Source organism: Aricia agestis, chromosome 6 (assembly GCF_905147365.1).
Source record: "Aricia agestis chromosome 6, ilAriAges1.1, whole genome shotgun sequence".
Taxonomy (NCBI): Eukaryota; Metazoa; Arthropoda; class Insecta; order Lepidoptera; family Lycaenidae; genus Aricia; species Aricia agestis.
In genome coordinates, this window is record NC_056411.1 from 11,614,532 (window position 1) to 11,638,640 (window position 24,109).

The 24,109-nt window shown below is 36.8% G+C and overlaps 1 protein-coding gene across 1 annotated transcript; it reads left to right on the plus strand.

The window, feature by feature from the left end:
- Window positions 1-486: 486 nt before the first annotated feature.
- Window positions 487-23,032, plus strand: LOC121727602 (probable ATP-dependent RNA helicase kurz). The gene is made up of 19 exons (XM_042115515.1): window positions 487-696; window positions 1,026-1,208; window positions 2,228-2,405; window positions 3,348-3,812; window positions 4,046-4,261; window positions 6,659-6,900; window positions 7,496-7,642; window positions 12,035-12,181; window positions 12,715-12,877; window positions 13,567-13,786; window positions 14,555-14,783; window positions 15,167-15,292; window positions 15,522-15,662; window positions 16,516-16,671; window positions 17,146-17,341; window positions 17,852-18,076; window positions 19,862-20,003; window positions 20,534-20,736; window positions 22,920-23,032. The coding sequence occupies exons 1-19, from the start codon at window positions 622-624 to the stop codon at window positions 22,997-22,999; spliced, it is 3,534 nt and encodes a 1,177-aa protein (XP_041971449.1). The 5' UTR covers window positions 487-621; the 3' UTR covers window positions 23,000-23,032.
- Window positions 23,033-24,109: the final 1,077 nt, after the last annotated feature.

Here is a 24,109-nt window from a genome sequence, read left to right on the forward strand (position 1 = left end):
AGGTCAAGAGTCAAGACTCTTAAGTCAAGTCTTGAGTAGTCTCGACTCTTTTTATTTTTTCTTATTAAGGTACTTCGGCTTTATAACCATGTCCTTTCTTTATATTGTCAGGTCAAATTTTTAAAGTTTAGTCAAAGTCTGAGTAAAAGTCAATACAGTCAAGGATTCAAGTCGGTTGATTCAATAAAGTGGTAGACTCTTTTTATTGCAACTTTCGACGGAGTTTTGGAGGGAACACAAAAAACACGTTTCTTTACTGTATTGACTTTATAGGTACTTAGACTTATACTAGACTTTAGACCTGACTGACCTGACGATACAGAAAAATTGTAAAAGAATATTGTTTTCCCGCCATGGCCCATGGCGCCATAATATTATATAATATTATACTCGACACTGGCCATGGTTATAGCCGAAGTGCCATTATAAGAAAAAAAATTGAAATGTCAATGTCACAAGCACCTCAGCACTCAGCACTCAGCAGTCAGCTGTCATAATAAAAGCACATGCACTTGACAGCGTTTGGTTGTGGTTGTAATTTTTGATGCCTTTATTTTATAAATTTAATGAAAATTGCGATTATACGTTATTATTTCAATTGTGTAATGTTTTAAGAATAAAATGTGGAAACGACGGCACAATGCTAAAGCTCGGCAAGTTGTTAAAACGAACGTTGATAATCGTGAAACAAATGAGGTAAAATTTTGAAACTATTATACTCTTCTGTTTTTATTTTTAGTCATAATTCCTTTTAATTTAAATTAAAAGGTTACAAATTAGTAAAATAAGAAATAACCTTAATAGTTAATAGCTATCCTTATTTGGTATTAATCAAATATTTAAGTCATAAACTTGACTTCAGTTATAGTAAGTAGGTACCTATTAGAATGTTGAGTTTACATGAACCAAAAAAAGTCTACCTTATTCAAAAACTATCTGGATGAGAACAATCTTGTTTTGCAGAAAATGTAAGCAGCAAGTAAAGTAATAATAATGGAAGAATCCTTCAATAATTTTTTTTACAGATAAAACTTGAATTCAAATCTAATGAATATGGAAACAATGACACTAGCAATATATTGGCATTGCCATCAAAGAAAAGGTCAACTAAAGTTATTTCCGAAAAGAAAGAGAAGACCCGATTTCTTTCTAAGGCTCAAAGAAAGCAGTTACAAAAAATTGTAGACAAAAAGAAGAAAAAAGAAAATGTAAGTAAAATAATGTTTAAAGATTTGAATAAGTAATTATGTAATAGGCTACTTGACCTATATTCAATTTCCTTGAACAAATGCATATTTCTAGTAGAACTTGGCCTAGGAATCCGTATTTCACCCTCATCAAATAAAAGCTTATGATTGATAAATAAAGTTGATTTGAAAATACGATTTTTATCATTAATTTGTACTGACAAAAATGCTATTGCTGTACTTCCGATTTGGATGTGATGTCATCACACTAATAATTTAATATCTTTTATTTAGCGTGCTCGATAAATGTAAGTTTATTTGTACATAAATAATAAGAATAAGCCTAGAAATATTTTTAAAATATGTTTTCTTGAATAATTCAAATGGAACATCAGTTTTATATATTATCTCCATTTATTGTAGTTGGTAAATGAAATGGTCAACTTTTTCCAAAAGTTTTTAACATTACAAATGATTTCTCATTTCTTATTTAATTCTTTTCTAATTTTTTTCACTTTTAGACTTGTACGTTTTGCACATAAAAAATGTTCAATAAAGAGAGACGTATAAAATAAAAAAAATATGACGTCATACTATGGCGGACAGTGTTTTCGGCGCCATTTAAAAGGCATATTTTTCAATCAAAATTTTTATGGGTTTCTACTGTTTAAAATATTAAAATATTCGTTTATTTGGTGAAAATCTTTGATCGCATATATACGTGAAAATGAATTATTAAAAAGCGATTATCATGAAGAAAAAAAGTAGGTCAATTAGCCTATTATTGTTTTTTCAGTTAAGATAATTAAAGCTTAGGTCCTTTATTGGAACTGAGATAAAAAGTTCTTATTATGACATCTAGCTTTCTTGTAATTTATTTCAATTATTTTTGGGATCTTTGCTGAATATTAAGGGTACTTATAATAATTATAAGTACCCGTAATATTCAGCAAATATAATAATAATTATTATTATTCAGTATATTAGGCTCTTAAAATAAATGTTTGCAGTTTTAATTGGTACTTAAATAAATATTTCAGAGATCTGCTTTGCTGCAATCCTTAGCAGAAGTGCAAGCAAGTCCCGATGAAGTAAACCAGTTGACTACAATATCAGCCATGCAGACTCTGGGCCTAAGGAGGTTGGCAGAATATAAGAAAGAGGAGCCATTACAAAATAATGTTGTTACAGAACAAAAAAAGTTTAGCAGTATTGCAGGTGTGTTTACTCAGCAGCTATGTTGTTGTACAGTTCGACAAGGCTTTATTTGAACGTGGGTGACATTGACGGGAGCGCTGCTTAATAATTAAGATCTAATTGCTAATAATTAAGATCGTTTATGTTAGAAAAACACAAATTGACATGTAGAAATTATTTATAATAATTATTAATTATTAAAAAAAGGATAATAAGAAAATTTAATAAGATAAGTATATAAATTATAAGACATAGCTGTTTATGTATAAGTATTAGATAAAGTATAAGATTGAAAGACTGTATAAAATTTGCACGCCACCCAAAGGCAAAATAAGAGAGTTTTAACACCTAACTATAACATCATATTGTACCTTATTTCTGCAAATAAATGATTTCTATTTCTATTTCTGCTGGTAAAGGAGAACTGTCAAACACATGTCAAAAATGACGTTTTTCTATAATAGAAGCGTTTAGTTCCTTTTCTCGCCAAGTTCAAATAAAACCTTGTCGAACTGTATACTGTCTGCTTATATCACAGACATAGGTCAAGATAGATACCGCATGTCGCTCTATTTGTATGAAAACGAGCGTGCCACTTTTTTATAGCTACTGTGACGTACCAATGATAAGAAAAGTGCCCATTATCTAGGCCAACGTTTCTATTTGAATTTCAATACGGTACTTTTAGGCATTTAGGCATTTTTAAAATTCCTATTGACTTCCGATTCCGATAGCAGACTAAAGAACAGACTTTCGAAAGACGAACATTGCTCGTCGTTTGGGAGCGCGATATGGCACGCGAAGTACATACACATGCGGTATCTATCCTGATCTATGTCTGTGGCTTATAGAAAAAATCAAAGATTTAAGAAACAAAATGAAAATTATGCATATAATGAAAGTTTAGATGTATACCAGGTTTCTAAACTTTCTAAAAATAATGTTTTATATTTACATCTGCAGGGGCCAAAAAGCGCCTGAGACTACTAAGGATGGACAAAATGGATGTCAAGAAGAGAAAATATGATCCAAATGTTGTGGATTTGGATGAATCCTCAGATGAAGAGACATCAGACTCTGAAAGCGATGAAGATTCTCAAGTAGAAGAAATCAGCAATGGAGTCAATAAAGATGAGGTTTTGCAAATTGAGGACAACACACAAACAGATCCACCAGAATCAACAGAAAAAGACTTGAGCAATTCCAAAGCAGCGAAAATCGAAACAAGTGTATGCAATAATAGTGCAAAAGTTACTGAAGTAGTAGAAATAAAAAAACCATTGTTAAGTCATCCCACAATACACATAGAAGTCAAAAGAGACCCAAAAATTCAAGTCGCAAGGTTAAAATTACCGATTTTGGGCGAGGAACAGAGAATAATGGAGTTGATTAATGAAAATGAAATTCTCATTGTAGCCGGAGAAACTGGTAAGTAGTTTTGTTAAGGGTACACAGTATACACAAAATGGTAAAATAAAACTATAGCTAAACTGTAACTGTGCTTAGTCTGGCCACCAAACACAGAAATTCAACAATCATTCTACTTTTATTATTTACGTCTAATAATACCTTTATTGTGTATGTGATAGCTAAATATTTTTTTACTTAGTGCAGTGAAGAAACATGCTTAAACATCACTTATATTTTAATAAAAATTTCAGGCAGTGGTAAAACTACTCAAATACCACAGTTTCTATATGAAGCTGGCTATGCGGAACACAAAATGATAGCAGTGACGGAGCCTCGCAGAGTGGCGACTGTAGCTATGTCCCAGCGTGTTGGCTACGAGCTGGGCCTGTCTAGTAAAGAAGTGTCATATCTGATGAGATTTGAAGGAAATGTCACAAAGGATACGAAGATCAAATTCATGACTGATGGTAAAGTAAAATATACCTTAATACTTAATTTTCAAATAAATATACATGAAATAATTGATTTTAAATTTGGTGTACCGTATTTCACGGAAACCATACATTTTTCGTGGTTATAACTAGCCTGCGTCCTTTCCCAAGACAAGCAAGTCGACAAAAATTATCCATACTAATATTATAAATGCGAAAGTATCTCTGTCTGTCTGTCTGTCTGTCTGTCTGTCTTGCTTTCACGCCAAAACTACTGAACCGATTGCAATGAAATTTTGTATACAGTTATTCTAGAGTCTGAGAAAGGACATAGGCTACATTTTGATGTGGGAAAATATCTTATTTCCATGAAAATTTCGATGAAAATGAATTCGCATTGCGCGTGGCCAGCGCTCATCCCGGGGGTCCTGGGTTCGAGTCCCGCAGGCGGAACAAAAAGTTTTCAATGTTCCTGGGTCTTGGATGTGTATTAAAATAAAATTTCAAAAATCTTAAACATATTTTATGTATAATATTATAAAAAATCCAGAAATATATCGATGGAATGAACATTTTAGTTCTAATACGATTCAACAGATGGCGTTTTATTTTTTACTTTATTGTAACATAGAACTAATCATACTTATTAGTTAGTATGTTTTTGTTTATAGTTTTTAATACGTTAGAATATTATGTTTAATAATATTATCACTTGGTATAATAATAATCAATCTATCTTATCTTATGTAGAACTCCTACTGCATTTCTAATCCATACTATCCATACTAATATTATAAATGCGAAAGTATCTCTGTCTGTCTGTCTGTCTTGCTTTCACGCCAAAACTACTGAACCGATTGCAATGAAATTTTGTATACAGTTATTCTAGAGTCTGAGAAAGGACATAGGCTACATTTTGATGTGGGAAAATATCTTATTTCCATGAAAATTTCGATGAAAATGAATTCGCATTGCGCGTGGCCAGCGCTCATCCCGGTGGTCCTGGGTTCGAGTCCCGCAGGCGGAACAAAAAGTTTTCAATGTTCCTGGGTCTTGGATGTGTATTAAAATAAAATTTCAAAAATCTTAAACATATTTTATGTATAATACTAGCTGTTGCCCGCGACTTCGTCCGCGTGGACTTTAGTTTATAGCGCGCGGTGTCAACAAAATTTGTGTCAAATTTAAAAACTTTTTAAAACCCTGGTAAGTGCTTCCGGTGTAGCGCGGCCCTTAATTAATCAAAATACCCAAAAACAGCTATGCAGTGTGCACATAATCTATACTAATATTATAAATGCGAAAGTATCTCTGTCTGTCTGTCTGTCTGTCAGTCTCGCTTTCACGCCAAACGCCAAAAGTATCTCTGTCTGTCTGTCTGTCTGTCAGTCTCGCTTTCACGCCAAACGCCAAAACTTCCGAACCGATTGTAATGAAATTTTGTATACAGATAGTCTAAAGCCTGAGAAAGGACATAGGCTACTTTTTTACTGGAAAAAAGGGTTGTGAGGGGGTGAAAATGCGTAAATTTGTTCAAATTAAGTTAGTTCCAACAATTCATAATAGATGGCGCCGTGCGTCTTCTACATCGCGCTGACGCTTGCTTTTGAGTCTTTCTATAAGACGTGGTATCATCTTTTTAAGTTTCGATTTTTTTCGATTGTTATATCTATTCTACGGTATTAAATAACTCAGTACTTTATCTGTGCAGTGACGTAACCTTAAATCTATCAATGATAAATAGTTTATGGGTAAAGTTGTGTAATTGGAGGGCTAAATAAGCTTTAAAATTTGGCATAAAATATAAAGTTTAATATAAAAAAATGAAATACTTATTGTGTGCACACTGCACAGCTGTATTGATTTAAGGGGTACCAGGGTTTTTTTATAAAAGCTTTTGACACCAATTTTGTTGACATCGCGCGCTATAAACTGAAGTCCACGCGGACGAAGTCGCGGGCAACAGCTAGTCTACTTATAAAAAACGGTTTTTGCAGTTCAGAAATTTTAAATGCTTAAGAGTCCGTATACGAAATTTTGCCGAAATTTTGAAGAAAACGACAGAAATAATCTATATAGATAAAATTCTATCCAATTCGAGAAAAAAGAAAACAAAAAACAAATTGTGCCAAAAAACACGATTCAAAACAACCTAAATCTTACATTATATTACTCGCCGCAACGCTAACGTGAGATTTAGGTTGTTTTGAATCGTGTTTTTGGCACAATTTGCTTTTCTTTTTTTTTTCTTTTTTCTCGAATTGGATAGAATTTATCTATAGATTATTTCTGTGGTTTTCTTTTTATGAATTACAGCTCCAAGTTGCCGAAATTAACAGCAATTCTTTGGCCATTTTCTCTAAAGTTTTTCCGAGTTACATATTTTTTTAACCTGCGAAAGATTGTAAGTAAAAGTGTGCATGAATATTTTAGGTGTTCTCCTAAAAGAAATCCAAACTGACTTTCTATTGAGTAAGTATTCAGTGGTCATCATTGATGAAGCACACGAAAGGAGTGTGTATACAGATATACTTCTGGGCTTATTGTCAAGAATAGTACCCCTGAGGCGGAAAAGGGGCAACCCTTTGCGACTAGTTGTGATGTCGGCTACACTCAGAATTGAGGACTTTACAGAAAATACGAGGCTGTTTAAAACTCCTCCTCCAGTTGTTAAGGTATATTATTTGTATGTTATAAGTAAAATAATATTATACTCATCCTATTAATTTGTTTTTTAGAATATATAATATTATGTATGTACGTTTATGCTCTCAAACTTGCGTGCGCATTCGCAATATTTGTATGTATACACCACAGACATATGTCAAGATACCGCACCCTCCATTTGTATGAAAATGAGCGTGCCACTTTTTTCCTACCTACTGTGACGTACCGACGATAAGAAACGTGTATATTATCTAGGCCAACGTTTCTATTCGAAGTTCTACAGCTCCATACGGCACAATTAGGCATTTAGGCATTTTATAATTTCGATTGACGTCCGATTCCGATAGCAGACTATGGAACAGACTTTCGAAAGACGAGTATTGTTTGTCGTTTGGGAACGCGACATGGCACGCGAAGTACATACACATGCTGTATCTATCTTGATGTATGTCTGTGGTATACACTCATTCACGTTTATGCTAATTCATATTGCCGTTTTCGTCTGAAATATAAAATCAGACTAAAAAAGTAACATGAATATAGTATAATATCGCATGCGCATTTTTAAAATATCAAAGGTACTTAAAATATAAAAAAAATCAGGTAGATTCACGTCAGTATCCTGTAACGATACATTTCAACAAGCACACATACAGCGACTATTTGAAGGAGGCATACAAGAAGACAGTCAAGATACACACTCGTCTACCCGATGGAGGTATCCTTATTTTTGTCACTGGACAGCAAGAAGTAAGTGATATCAAGTAATATCATAAAAAAATGTCTACAACACTATTGTTATGTTATTCTAATTTAGAGAATGCTTTTATCTATTGAATGACTGTCCGTTACTTCGTTGCGCCAATATTCGTTTATCGCGCAAGCACCGTACATTTTTTCGGGATCCCAATCTCACCTTTTTCCATCTCTGGAACTCAAAGTATCTAAGGGCTCTCACACAAAACTGCAAATTCGTATCGAATCGCACCGCAATGTCATTTTTAGTATTTTTGTGATGCGATGCGAATTCTAGTGATGAGTAATTTTCCGAAAAATTTCAAAGCTCGGAAATTTTTCCATTTATTTTTCTGAAAAACGGAAAAATTGGAAAAATAATGGAAAAATATTTTTTATTGAAATTATTAGCTTAAATGAAATAGTAAATAGTAAAAATGAAATGGAATATCAAATATGGTTCATATTAAGTTGAAATTCAAAGGCTTGAATGACTTTAGGTGTTGTTTAAAAAAACATTATCTTTTTTTAGCCATATCTCCTTTATTTTTTATTTTTTACGAAAATGGTAAGGACCAAAGCTATCACAAATTTGATATTCTACAACTTTAGTCCTTATAATTTTCATTGTAAAATCAGTAGTTACGGAAATAACTGCAAAAAACAAGTCAAAGTATAATTTCGCCTGTATCGCAATCAAATTTAGCGCAAATAATTGAAGAAACAAAGAAAGAAACAAAAAACATTGATTTGTCTCACTGTATTGTCCGAGGTTGGGGACCTGGTGATTTGTACCACAGGCTTTGGCCTAACACAAACACCAACTCCTCACAGACCTATGTATGTACTATGCTGATTAAAAATGTTATGTTAAGACTTTTTGTGAGGAAAAAAATAAATAAAATATTATTAAGTATATTATTATTAAAAAAAAAAAAAAGTTGTAGATGATAGATTATTAAAAGGGCCCATTCACGGCAAGACTGCACGGCAGTCCTGCAGTGAATGGGCCTCACTGATTGGTTCACACTCGGTGTTTCCGGCCGGCAAAACCGAGTGTGAACCAATCAGTGAGGCGATCGATCGATACAATACGATCCTTATGATTTTTTCTACGCCTATGGTAAATGTACCAGGAGTCCGGGATCCAAGCAACTGGATAAAACTGGATATTTCTGCTCATGGATTAGACCGCATCAGAAGAGCTGCAGGTGCGTTGCCGACCTTTTAAGAGGGAATAGGGTAATAGGGGAGGGTAGGGATGGGAAGGGAAGGGAATTATAGGGGAGGGTAGGGAAGGGAAATAGGGTAGGGGATTGGGCATCCGGTAAACTCACTCACTCGGCGAAACACAGCGCAAACGCTGTTTCACGCCGGTTTTCTGGGAGAACGTGGTATTTCTCCGGTCGAGCCGGCCCATTCGTGCCGAAGCATGGCTCCCCACGTATAATGCTCTATATCAATAATGGCTACACGTAGGCACTTGAAATATTTACAAAATATACTTAATGGTATCAGTACTTATTAAAGTACTCATTTAATTTTATTATCAACTATTAAGTTGATAATAAAATTAAAATAAAATTAAATATTTAATTACATTAATATCCCATATAAAATACATTTTTTTGCCTAATTTTGCTCATAAACTGTACGGAACCCTCCGTGCGCGAGTCCGACTCGTACTGGCCACTTATTTACGGAACCCTAAAATGATTTCTTGTAAATCATGCAAGGACAATAATTATTGTAGTAGAATGTGCGGATATCGTCAAACTGAAAGTTTCTGTTATCTGTCAAAATTGTAGCTCATTCTCGCGAAAAAAATTTTGAACTTCCAGAGTCATATAATGAAGAAGGCACTACTCTACTACTCGCTTTATAATATTATAGTAAAGTTAATAATAATAATATATAATTATTGTTTTGTATGTATAATTATTCATAAAAATTCTGTAGGTAACTGTCCTGCTCTGACAAAAAAAATAATTGGTCATGTTAGGGATACCACGTAAAAGAACGGTGCCTGGTACAAACCCATTACTGAAAAAAATCATAAGAATCAAAGTTGGAGGAAATTGCAGAATGATAATGATTTTGTAATTTTTTCTTTTGGTGATAATCGACATACAGGTCATAGAGGCGAAATTATATTTTTACTTTGACTTGTTTTTTGCAATTACTTCCGTAAAAATGTATAAGAATCAAACTTGTATAGAATTACATTTGCAACATTCTTATCATTTTCGTGAAAAAAATAATGAAAAATAATGAAGATGTGGTCAAAAATAGGCACCTTCAAACCAATATGGCTATGGTTTTTCTCAATAACTCGATAAATATACAACATTTTAAAAATCCGCTAGGTCGATCTTTCAAAGATAGAATTTTATACAATGTGTTAAAATATTAAGTTAGTTCAATGCACGGTTATGGCAATAAATGAAGAATTCCTGAAAATTAGATGCATCTTTGTGATTTTTTTCTATCGAGAAAATTTTAAGATATCGTGTTTTTGCTCAGATCGAATTCTCGGAAATATATTGTAGTATCTTATTTTAGAAAATGAAACAATTCGGGGCTTCTTTTCAAGTATAAAATAGAATTATAAAATCGACTATTAAAACGAAAATTAGGGTTAGTCGCCCCCTTAAGCTATTTTTGACTTCTTCTAAACACTAGCGTAAAAAAAACTTTCTATAATTATTAATTCCGTAACTTATAGATTTTTTACGTGGGAGGGGTGTTAACCCGCCGCACAACCCCCAAAATGCCGGAGGACCACATCCTACGTTGGTCGGCGAATCCATCGGATTTAGCCGTGTAGCTAGCTAGGCTGTGCTACCGACCTTCCCCCCATCCGCCACCCGGGGGACGCCGGGTCCCCCGGGTGGTGGGTAATTTATTTAACATAGAGACTGGACTAAAACAGGGGGATGCTCTCTCACCAATGTTATTTAACCTTGCGTTAGAATACATAATAAGGAAAGTAACATCAAGTAATAGGCTATGCAGATGATCTGGCTCTCATGAGTCAGAAAAAGTCTGATGTCGTGGATATAGTAAGGACCCTTGAGAAGGAAGCCAATAAAGTCGGACTTAAAATCAATCATGGCAAAACTGAATACTTGCACATGCGGAGATACAAAGATAAACGACGACCACCTGAAGATCTTGTAGTAGATAACATCTCATACACAGGAACAGCTAAGTTTAAGTACCTAGGTTGCACTATAACCGACACAAATTCTAGAGTAGATGAGATCGACATCCGAATCCAAAGTGCTCTTCGGTGTAGTGCGGCACTCCATAGAATTTTAGTGTCCAAGATCCTAAGTAGAGGTACGAAGATACGAATATATAAAACTGTAATTCGACCTATACTCTTATACGGCAGTGAAACTTGGACCCTAACTCAAAAGGAGGAAACAAAGCTGTTAGTAGCTGAGAGAAAAATACTGCGCAAGATTCTCGGACCGTCGAGGGATGAAGATGGCAGTTGGAGGCCACGGAAAAACCTTGAGATTGAAGAACTCGTGGCAACGCCCAATATTATCGGGGAATACAAATCTCACCGAATCCGCTGGCTCGGTCACGTAGAAAGAATGAATGATGACCGAGCGGCTAAAAAAGCGTATGTGGGGCAAATGACTGGCAAACGACCGGTAGGCCGTCCCAGATACTGCTGGAGGGATGAGGTAGAAAAGGACCTGAAGGCGTTACGAGCCGGATCATGGCAAGATGTCGCACAGGATCGAAATAAATGGCGTGTGCTTGTGTCAGAGGCCAAGACTCAATTTGGGTCGCTGCGCCGCAGTAAGTAAGTAAGTATAATTATTAATTTCAGAAAAAATCTTACGCGACATTAGTAATACCGGTGATGAACGCTATAATCTTAGCGGCCTAGACGAGCAATTTTATTGCGCCTTATCACGTATATTATTGAACGTCTAGGGTTGATATTGAACATCGCGCACCTTCAATCTAATAATTGTCAAATAAACTGTTTAATAAAATTGAAGCGTGATATTGCACAATACAATTGATCGTCTAAGTGCCGGCTTATGCAACAAATCGTAGAAGTTTCCAAGAAAAAGAATAAATAAAATGTTATCCTGCAGTTACCTTGTTTTATTTTCTAATCTTGGTTGACATTTCAACTTGGAAAAATATTTGAAAAATTGGAAAAATATAATGGAAATTTTTCTTTTTTCTTTTCTTTTCTTTCGGAAATTTTTCCATTACCCATCTGTAGCGAATTCGCAGTTTCGTGTGGGTGCTCTTAGATACTTTGAGTTCCAGAGATGAAAAAAGGTGAAGAAGGTGAAGGCTTAACATGGAAACAACATCGTAAGTCGTAACATAACATCTGAAAGATGTTTAAAATAAGACATGATTACTTTTCAGATTAGCTATCTCATTCGTAAACTAAAAGCAGCATTTCCGTATCGAAAAGACGTTGACTACTCCAAGTTGATAACCAAAAAGAATACAGCGCTTGTGGACCCGGCTTTGGACTCCGAGCCAGACGACATCGAGTCTGATGATGACGAGGTAAGACTCTAAATAGAAAATATTATATTGCTCGCAACTTATACATGCTAAATAAGTTGTGAACAATCCTTTGTTTCGGGAAATGCCCGGGGGGCGGGACTCGAAAGTATTATTTCGAACTACATCTACAGGCAAATAGACAGCTGACAGACACACTTTCACACTTATTATCATTTTTTTAAGAACCTATGCTGTCCCACTGCTGGGCAAAGGCCTCCCCCAAGTCCTTCCATTCATCCCGCTTCAACGCGACCGTCGGCCAACCTGGCTTGTATGTGTCAAGTTTATCGCGCCACCTTTTTCGAGATCGGCCACGGCGGCGTCGTCCATCATCAGGTACCCAGTCTGTGGTGATCTTTGCCCAGCGGTCAGGATGCATGCGGCTAATATGTCCCACCCAATCCCATTTCAGAGCAGCATTTATGCCTATGTCTGTTACACCAGTTTTGGAGCGCAGCGTGCTATTTCTTATTCTATCTGTTAATCATTATTTAGATAAAAAAAAATATTATAAAAATTATTATATTTTATAGGTCGAAAAAGAAATGAAAAGAATGCGGAAAGCTAGGAGAAAAGCCCGACAGAAAACGAGAACCTTGCCTAAGATCAATCTCGATGACTACAACATGCCGGAGGACGACGGCCAGGCGGAGTTGGTGAGCGACGACGACAGCGAGGGACATCTTAGTGACTCCGGTACGAATATAAAGACAACTAATTTGTGAATAATAATAATCTAATTCACATAATATACACACATCATACATGTAAGAAACCGATCATACCAATCGTCATTCTTTTGAGACCGTTTCCACACATACTAGTTAACCGATTCATTGCGGATGACACGGCAGCCGTGTGATATATTTTTTTAACGCGTGGCGTATGACACGAGAGCCGTGCCATTTATAAAACGATTGTATCTCCCTCAAATTATTCTTTAGAAGGTTCTACTCTGAACAAAGCCATCTTAATTTTCCACGTAAAACATGTCTATAGGCTTCGTTTCTGAATATTCTGTGAATTGAAACAAAAGTAAATAACTTACCTCGTTAGTTTAGTTAGTTAACTAAGCTCGGTGAAATAGCTAGTAATAATAAAAACAGAACGTTCCCGCGCCGACTTTTACTGTCGTTGGGACGTTTGACTGAAAGACACTCGGTAGTTACCATAGTGCCTAAATGCGTGTGAAATTGACGAAATAAAGCCGTTGACAATAATTGTCACTTCTATAAATACACAAAATTGTGTACCGAATACATGCATAAATAAAGTATGCATGTATTCGGATATTTTGTAGACTCGCGGATCAAATTTTTGACACAGTTACTCTTCCTTAGTTTTATTATTTGTAGTGTTTACTAAAACTATTTTTTTTATTTCAGACGCAGAAGACGACGGTCTGACACCAGAGATCAAGTCCTGTAGGCAGCCTCTATGGGTGTTGCCTCTATACTCTATGCTGAGCTCATCGAAGCAGGCGCGCGTGTTCGAGCCGCCGCCCGTCGGCGCGCGGTTATGCGTCGTCAGTACCGACGTAGCTGAGACCTCGCTCACTATACCGGCCATCAAATACGTGGTTGATACGGGGAAGAAGAAAATGCGGTGGGTTATTAATTATAGTTTATTGTTTTTAGTCTCAAAACTTGGCCACTAAAATATTTACGCAGCATCCACTTGCTACGTAAATGTTTATGATTTCTTTCTTCTGATACTTTATGAAAGTCACTTGACGGACAAAGGCCGAAACCTTGTTTAAGTATGTTATTATTATTATTTTAATTTAGTTATTTTTTTTGTTGTACTATCAGAGAAGTTGATTCCTATGCAAATCGGGGACCTAAGTAGTTTGGTTGCGTTACGTCAAACCCAACTGACAGATCACAATTAATATTGAATTGACATATTCGACCAAATAACGTTGGTCTGTCAATTGCATAGGAATCAACTTCCTCGATGGTACATTATATAATACTGTATAACATAGTAATAATTTAGTTGTATATTTCATTTGTTTTTATCTGTGCACGCCCTATCTGATGTTTTCTGATCAAATTTCTCTTCTTAGGTCTGCTGGAAGAAATCTCTTTAGAGATTGTACCTGTTGTGTCGTCTTTCTTTATAAGTATAACTTGTTACATGTTTTTTGTGTGCAATAAACGGTTAAATAAAAAAAATAATAAATAAAAAAGTAAAGCAAGTACGTAACTGAAAAATAAACATAATATTAATTTCAAACTTGTCAAAGGAATTAGTGAAAAATTGAAATTATAATATTAGCAGCTAGGTAGCCACCTTAGCTTACTTTTGTAACCTTGTTGCACAACCCAATTTTGGTATAGTATAATAGCATAACTTAAAAATCGTTTTCAGTGTATACGACGAGACGACGGGCGCGAGCGCGTGGCGCGTCGTATGGACGTCGCAGGCGAGCGCGGGGCAGCGGGCGGGGCGCGCGGGGCGTGTCGGCGCCGGCCACGCCTACCGCCTCTACAGCAGTGCGGTTTTCGCGCACGACCACCCCCCGCACCACCCGCCAGACCTCTGCCGCCGACCAGTCGACCACCTCGTGCTCACTATGAAGTGTATGGGCATAGACAAGGTGAGAGATAGTGTGCGAGCGAGATAGCTAACCCACAATAAACAGTACCGCACCTCCCGCCCGACCTCTGCGGCCAACCGGTAGACCACCTCGTGCTCACTATGAAGTGTATGGGCATGGACATGGTAAGATATAGTGTGCTAGCGAGATAGCTAACCCACGATAAACAGTACCGAACCATCCGCCTGACCCAGTACCGCCGCCCCGTAGACCACCTCGTGCTCACTATGAAGTGCATGGGCATAGACATGGTGAGAGATAGTGTGCGAGCGAGATAGCTACATGTAAAATTCGAGACGCCAATAATGTATTTTTATAAGTTCTATGAAGTGTTATAGATTATTATAATATTGTAGTGCTTTTAAATAAACATTAACTTGCAGGTGGTCAATTTTCCTTATCCAACTCCGCCAGACAGATTGAAACTGCGCTTGGCTGAGAAGAGACTGGAAACACTAGGAATACTGGAGGAGGTTGAAAATAATAAACGAAGAACTGATGATGAGGAGGTAAGAAATAATTAATGTAAATACTTATACAATACTTACTTTTTGCCGCAAAAAAAAAAACGCGACATATAGTTAGCTGATGGCTCCGTGAAAACCTGTAGCTAACTTTAATTCTACAAGAATACGAATACTATCTTGCTTCTTCTTTAAATGTATTGAACTCAATAATCAATAGTACCGAATAAATGTATTTACCATCATAATGTTATGAATATTAAAACATTTTTAGATCCTGAAAGTGACGGCACTGGGTAAGGCGGTCTCAGCATTTCCCCTCCTCCCGCGATACGGCAAGATGTTGGCTCTCAGTCATCAGTTCGACCTACTGCCGTATACTGTGGCGTTAGTCTCCGCGCTCACTGTACAGGAGGTAAAAGTTTTTTAAATCTGTATTTATTTATTACAATAAGCTCTAATCTGCTATGACAATGATTCCGTGTAATGGTCTAATAATTTCGACAATTCAACAACAGTTTGGTATTATTGTCAGAGTGAGGCTACGTTGCTTGGGTTACGTTAGTTGAGAAACGCTCCAAAGTCCCACATTTTAAATACAATATACATCTGATACGCAGACATAGATCAAGATAGATACCGCATGTGTATGTACTTCGCGTGCCATATCGCGTTCCCAAACGACGAGCAATGCTCGTCTTTCGAGTCTGTTCTTTAGTCTGGTATCGGAATCGGACGTCAATCGGAATTTAAAAATGCCTAAATGCCTAAAAGTGCCGTATTGAGCTGTAGAAATTCAAATAGAAACGTTGGCCTAGATAATGGACACGATTCTTATCATCGGTACGTCACAGTAGGCAGGAAAAAAGTGGCACGCTCGTTTTCATACAAATAGAGCGACATGCGGTATCCATCTTGATCTATGTCTGTGATCTGACATCATAATATTGTATTGCGTCGTCGGACGCGGTGTTTTGAAAAACGACGGATTGGAGATTAAAAGGGAGGGTGCATAAATGAATTAATGAAGAAGCGCTTTTACCGATTTCGATTCGCGATGCGTTGCAATGTAACACGACAATCTCGGGTTGTCGGGGTCAGGCAGCTACGCAATATCAAAACCACTGGTTGTGTTCGCACCACCGGTAAGGTTACCGGTGGTTTTGATGTTTCTAATACCCGCTGTATAATGTATTAGAAATATCAAAACAAGGTAAGCGGTAGTAAAATATTTTTTTACATTTTTTTTTATTTCGTATGTTTTCAAGGTAATGAAAGGCAAGTGCGACAGCTGGCCGGCGACCGGCAACACGTTGCTGTTGGGCGACCCGGGCGTGTTGTTACGCGCGGTGGGCGCCGCCGAGTTCGCATACCAGAACGGCGAAGAGGAGCTGTTCTGCGCCAAATACGGCCTGAGAGAGAAGGTAGATATCTCCATCTCTCTTTCACATTTGTCATTCCACTCGGACGTCCACGTATGTGCGAGTGAGATAGCTGGCCGATGACCGGCACCTGTATCACGTATCTTGCGAGAGCAATGCGATAGCAATTATTGCGCGATAATTGCTCCAAAATCGCAATTTCGTATCACGTATCAGCCAAAACAATACAATTGCAATCGATCACTAATCAAATCACTATACATGAATGATGACACCATTGTTTGTGACATTCATGACACCCAGCAATCACTCGCGCGATTATTGCTAGTGGATTGTTGATCGCTATTTTTACGTGATAAGGTAGCGGCTCTGCTGCTGGGCTATAGTTATTAGTAGACATCGGATTATATGCTACTAAATATACTGCTCGCCTCTGTCGCCCCACAAATTGAGTGCACCTAAAAAAGCAAATAATGTTATTGTAACAACATTAGAACATAATATTGATATTTACAGGCCATAAAGGAAATCCGGAAGCTCCGCAAACAGCTTACCTCCGAGATAAACCTCAGCGTATCGGGTGTAGATGCGCGGATAGATCCGCAGATGAAACCGCCGGACGACAAACAGGCGAGGCTGTTACGGCAGCTTCTGTTGAGCGGTTTGGGAGACCAGGTCGGCAGGAAGATAGGCTTGCAGGAGGTCAAGGAAGGTAGATAATTGATTTTGAATAGCTCTTTAACCGAGCACCAATCTTACAAGTATCCAAAGATTAAACAAAACTAGAAAATTGTTCAATCTTTGGATACTTGTATGTTACACATTTGAGAAGCTGCACATTGTTTTGTTCTTGTCTGTAAAGTAAGAACTTTTCTTAATTATTATTATCAGACAAGGAGAAAATATTGTGTAGCGTATCAAAGTGCCTTTCCTTTTTATCAGAAATTAGGAAAAAAGTTGTTTATCGTGTCCAACGTATTAATATTTAAATTTGTAAAGGGTTAATAAATACAGATCTTGCAATCTACGAGCGCGCGGCGCCCTTAGTTGTGTGAGTGACCATATCTATACACGCGTACATGGCTCGCTCGTTACTGACTGCTCCGTTAGGTATGCACACTCACGAAAATGTCTATTTACAATTACAACTACAAATAAAGGCTACGCGCGCTCGTAGATTGCAAGAACTATACCATTAACCTTTAATTACCTAATGTCACAGGCGAAGACAAGCGCAAATACAAGTACGCGTACCACTGCGGCGAGTTGGAGGAACCGGTGCACTTACACTCGGAGTCCATCCTCCGCAAGACCATTCCCGAGTGGGTGGTCTACCAGGAGATATACGAGACCGGGGCGGAGGACAGACGCAAGATGGTGATGAGGAATGTGGCCGCTATAGAACCGGAGTGGCTGCCCGTGTATGTGCCGCAGATGTGTAACCTTGGTGAGTGATTGTGCTATAAACTTACTCTACTCAGATATTAGGCAGAGTAGACAGAACTGAAGTAACAATGTCGACATACATGGCTTAAGCCGAATTGGACCCTTTTTTGGTCACATCTAGGCACAATTTGTTTGTGCCTAGATGTGACCAATTAGCCGAAATGGCTGCCGGCGCCGTTTTCCGAAGTTTGCCGAAGTCACGCGATGTTTGCCGAATAGGCTGCCGGCGCCTATTCGCAAACATCGCTTGTCAAATGACAGAATAATGATCAAAAACATCAGTCTTGAGCTAAAGTTCTATGAAAAGTACAAATAATAAGGTCATAATGTGAGGATGCATATTTTAATGGTAGTGATGATGATGATGATAAATGTGATCTGCATAGTAGCATAATATTATCATAATATTATGTACCTTAGCTTCTTTAAACAATAATTAAACTCTCTAAAGTCTAACATGTAGTCCGAAGTTCTGTTCAGTACTTTCGAACAACGATATCAAAATACTTAGATACGACGTATGCCGTCAAAACTGTAGCATGTTTTTGCATGCAAAATGTGTATCGAGAAAATATTGTCGTCCTTTTTTGTCTTACAGTAGTAGCATATACTACTTTCTCTTTCGCTCATTTTACGCTTTAATCGAATCGAGAAACTATTGTCGTCCTTTTTGTCTTACAGTAATAGCATATACTACTTTCTCTTACGCTCATTTTACGCTTCGCTTTAATTTTTCTCTTAAAATGGAAGACAATAATTTAAATATTAATAAAATCTTAGTAATTACGTGTAAAATATTACACCTTTGGCTTTATTTGTATTCCTCGTGTTGTTACTGCACTGTCGGAAGGCACACGACGGCATTCTGGAGCGAAATGTAGCGAAAAACAACGCGGTAATCAATGAATTAAATACGTCCGGCTCTCACCGCGTCCTAAGGCACACTGCTCTCAGATGAGTGAGCTCACTCATTTCGAGGGTGACACATTTTCGCGCTGACGATTGTATGGAATGCCTTTTCTAACGTTCTAATTCTATGCTTTCGAAAGTATACCACGGGGTATATGTGTGCAAAATCTTACTTTTTGGTAGCTGAAAAAATGTAGTAAAGCATTATAATGCATCACAAAAAACTAAAATATCCACAGCTGAACACATAACCTCCACCTTTGGAAGTCGGTTAAGAAGTCGAATATTTGAGATTATAATTATTTCTTTTTAAAATTTGTTTATCGGCACTGGAACAACCTAGCGTTTTACGTATTTTCACCGGTTTCCATTTTGAGTCCCAGCGCCGGCAGCCGTTGTTTTATATCCCGGCAGTATATATACCGCCGGTTCTCATTACTGATATTTTTGGTAGCCGGCGCCGGCAGCGGAGGCACTCCCTATAATATTACACTAGTTTGTTTACTCTATGTTGTTGATATTATAATTGTGTCTTGTTTGAATTGAAAAAATTTCTTTTTTCTCATATTTTATTATTCAAAATGAATATTATACAAAGTATTTTCTGTACTGCCTAGCAATGGTTTTTTTCGTTGACTTGTTACTAAAGGTTTAAGTACCAATAATAATGTTAAGTAAGTGGGAAGTCCATATTATATTGTGAGTAGGGCGCGGCATTCCGATTCGATCGTTTGAGTCTGAAAACGGTTTCGTTGTAGGCCTCCTGAGAATATTAATATTTCTTATAGTTTGGTTGACAAGAGATATTTATCTACCAAAAGTCTCAGTACATTTTTCTTCACAATAATTGAAATTTAATTTTCGTATCTCTTTATAGGCGATCCTCTTTCGGATCCTGAGCCTCGGTACGATGAATCCTCGGGTCGAGTCAAGTGCCACTTCAAGGGCACATTTGGGAAGGCTTGTTGGGAGCTACCTACGGTGGAAATTGATTATCCTGACAAGATTGAAAGATATAGGTTGGTATTAATAATTACTTCATAGTTTATGGAGTACTGAACCGTAATATATGCGAGCAAAAAAGTACTGTGTAGCATGTATGGAACTTATCCCCTTTTGTAAAAAAACTTAAATATGTTATCTCATATTATAATATTACATTTATTGAAATATTGTATATTAAATACAAGCTAAATCGGGCTTTTTCCGCGTGAACATCAAAATGACATCTAAAATTACCTTCTCGAATCATTTCATCTACTAAAAATCGCACCAAAATCCGTTACGTACTTTTAAAGATCTTAGCGTATATGTAGAGACAGACAGCGGAAGCTACATTGTTTTATGCTATGTAATGACTAATGAGTAATGACTAAGTTTTAAATATTATTTAAGGCCTGTTTCACCACTCCCTGATAATTGCCGGATAGGCTATCCACAACTTATCTGACAGATATTCCGTACTCTATCTGTCACATAAACTGTGGATAGCCTATCTGGCACTTATCATAAAGTGGTGAAACAGGCCCTTAATCGTATAATTTCGCAGATGGTTCGCGAGGTTCTTACTACAGGGCGTAGTTTTCCCGAAGCTGAAAAAGTACGCGAGCTCCCTGTTGTCCCCGCCGTCCACGATGGTCAAGAGCTGGGCGAACCTGCAGCTGAGAACTGAGTCGCTATTGAAGGCGCTGGTAGCCCAGCGAGCCGGGAGTAAACACCAGCTGCTGAAGGTGTGGCAGGAGAAACCTAAGTGTAAGTTGTTTTCTGGATATTTTTTAAAATAAAATAAGGGGGCAAACGAGCAAACGGGTCACCTGATGGAAAGCGACTACCGTCGCCAATGGACACTCGCAACATCAGAAGAGCTGCAGGTGCGTTGCCGGTTTGACGGACACTACTCCTCTCATCAAAAACCTAATTCTCGTATTACTCGTATCACTATTTTAATATCAAGCTATTCAATTTGTGTCGAATCCCGATGTGAGCAAATTGAATAGCTTGAGATAAATAGATAAATTCCATTTAGTATTGACATTAGGGCCAACGCTAAAACACGGGCGGATGCGGGCGAGGGCGCACGCGTCGCAAGACCGTCGCGTGCGCCCATCTCATTTAGCGCTGCTAGCAATGATATTATTCTACTTATACAGATATGTTACGTCCATACTATTTTCCGGCTTAAATCTCTTCCGAACAATTTTCAAATTCAAAGAAGAAGGGGCATTTTTGTATGGGACCCGTACCCAAGCTGTAGCACGTTGAGACATATATCAAATGAAAGGGCTTGAAAAGTTGTACATTTTCTTGTACGACATAAAACCTCTAAACCATGGGAGAAAAAAGTTAACGAGGGTAGAAGGTAAGAAAAAATCACAAAAAAACATCCTGTATTATTGCATCAATTTATAGTGTTGCTGGTAAGGAATCATTTCTAGAAAATAATCGTAAGTGACAAACTTGAGAAAAGTGTTGTATTTTAGTATATTCTTTTATATTTTAAAGAAATGTATGAGAAAACAATAAAACCTTTAAATTCTAACCTTTCCTGGATTTTATCGTATATAATCACTTTGGAGGAATGTTTTATAATTAGCAATACTAGCGAATGGTGCAATAATAAAGGATGTTTTTTTTATTTCTTAGGAAAAAATAAAACCCCCTGTATTATTGCACCATTCGCTAGTATTGCTTATTATAAACAATTTCTCCAAGGTAACAATATACGGTAAAATCCAGGAAAGGTTAGATTTTTAAGGTTTTATTGTTTTCCCATACATTTCTTTAAAATATGAAAGAATATACTAAAATAAACACTTTCCTTAAGTTTGTCATATATGATTACTTTCTAGAAATTATTTCTTACCAGCAACACTATAAATTGATGCAATGATATAGGGTGTTTTTTTTGTGATTTTTTCTTACCTTCTACCCTCATTGATTTTTTTCTCCCATGGTTTAGAGATTTTTCGTCATACAATAAAATGTTCAACTTTTCAAGCCCTTTAATTTGGTATATGTCTCAACGTGCTACATTGGTGGGTACGAAGTGCCCCTCCTTCATTGCAAACATTGACAAATTTGACAGATAAGTGAAACAAAAGATACGAAAAACCATTTACATAAAAGAGACAGTTCTATTTTTAAACGTCGAATCGTATCGCTGTCTCTTTCTTCGCCTGAGCTATGACGAAAATTAGATTTTTTCCAGATTGTTCGAAAAAATAATTGAAAATGTAAATAATCGAGGTATTTATTGCAATCAAGACATGTGGTAAGAGATTCCATGTGTTTTGTTTTCATAATTGGTACATTTTCGATACACGCACGACGTCATTTTCAATTTATTTAGGTAAGACAAAACGCAGCACGTTCGTGACCGCGCTCGATGCAGACTAAACAACAGACGGCCCAATTGGGCCGTATTTGAATCTTCACAACGCGCGCGGTAGTAACATAATATCTGCTTTGAGTTTTTCATCATTGGCTGCTAGTATAATTTTTATGTCGAGCGTGTACAGTCGTGTTAAGTACATTACCATGGATTATTTACTAATTAATTATTTGGCAAAAAGACGTCAACAGAAACAACGTCGATTGCGAAAAGCGTGCGCCCGCCCGTCCGTCGAGCGTGTGACAGTTCGTCCCCGCGTCCGCGCTCCGTCGCTCCGCCTGCGCTGCTCATACTATTTTTCATTATACACACGCGAGCGTGCGCCCGCGCGAGTTTTAACGTTGGCCCTAAATTGATAATTTTGCTAAGCACGATAATAATAACACGGCTTTCGATGAGAGGAGTAGTTATGTCTGTTATATAAATACAATTTCTACTGCAACTAGAAAATAGCCAAACTCGACTACAGTCATTCGAAAACTTTTTAAGTAATAATATAAATTCGCCATTGTTTTACGAATATTTAAACTGTTTTTCTTTTCAGATTTACTCGATGAATATCTTAAGTGGGTACCGGATTCTACACACAATGAGATATCACTGTATTGGCCTCCTTGTAAATAGTCATATTTAATGTAAATAATAATAATTAACGAAATAAACTTATATTATATTTTTATAAGCCTTTTTATGTGCACCTCGATATCGATATTATCAGATACAAGTATTGGAAACAGTGGAAAAGCATTAAACTGGCTGACTCTTCCTCGCATAAAAGTTGTAGCCTGTATCAAAGGGATTTGGATGACATCATCAAAAGGTAAGAGTTAAGAGAGAATCGTAGAAACCCCAAGCTACTACTATAGAAAACAAAAAAACTTAAGAGGTGTCAAGGGACACCCGGATGGAACGAAGTCATAAAAAAAATGAAGAGTACCGCCACCCCACCCAGCTAAAAAAATCAAATTTCTCGCCTTAGAGGAATGGTAGAATTTTAAATTTCGTTGTTGACGTCATCGCCACATCAACGCCCTCTGCCCCTACTAACAGGTACTAAAATAAGTGTCGGTCAAAAAGTGTCTTTACAACTTTTTCCGTCAGTAGCCCCCTTTCACAACGCGCAATAAGGAACTTCGTTCAAAAAAGTAAAGTAATAAACGCCACATTTCAGATTTCTATGCATAAATTTTGTACTCTCGACATATTCGAACAGTAAAATAGTCTTAAACACGAAAATTCATTTTGTGATAAGACGATTAATTATTATTTTTAATTATAATATTATTATGTCTTAATGAAATACATACGAAAATTGGGGTTGTTTGTTGCTATAATTACTTTGTCATTGAATGATATTGTTATTGTTATAATAAGATATTGCTATAATAAATTGGATGCTGTTTAAGCATTGGTGTGTCATCCCACATCGGACTAGTTTTGAGTAATCGGCGTTTTAAGTTTTTTTGGAATAATCTTTATTTTCTGCTTATTTTAAGCAAAAAAATGTTATTGTGCGGTATCATTTTTTTTGTTGAAATGCGTAGATTATGATTATGAAAAAAGAAATTAATTTTACATTCGTTTTTAAGAGAAAAAGTATAAAATGGTTAATGCTATATTGCTATAGGGCTTATTACATATAACATTAATGTCCTATTATATAAAATTACCTCGTCACGCCCACACCGCTGAACCGATTTTTCCGAAATTTAGTATGGAGATACTTTGAGTCCC

Excerpts from the sequence above, each read along its gene's own strand:
- LOC121727602 (XM_042115515.1), top strand. The coding sequence starts at position 622 with ATGTGGAAACGACGGCACAATGCTAAAGCTCGGCAAGTTGTTAAAACG. Across the intron at positions 4,262-6,658 it reads GATCAAATTCATGACTGATG|GTGTTCTCCTAAAAGAAATC; the intron begins GTAAAGTAAAAT and ends TGAATATTTTAG. Across the intron at positions 20,737-22,919 it reads GTGGCAGGAGAAACCTAAGT|ATTTACTCGATGAATATCTT; the intron begins GTAAGTTGTTTT and ends TTTTCTTTTCAG.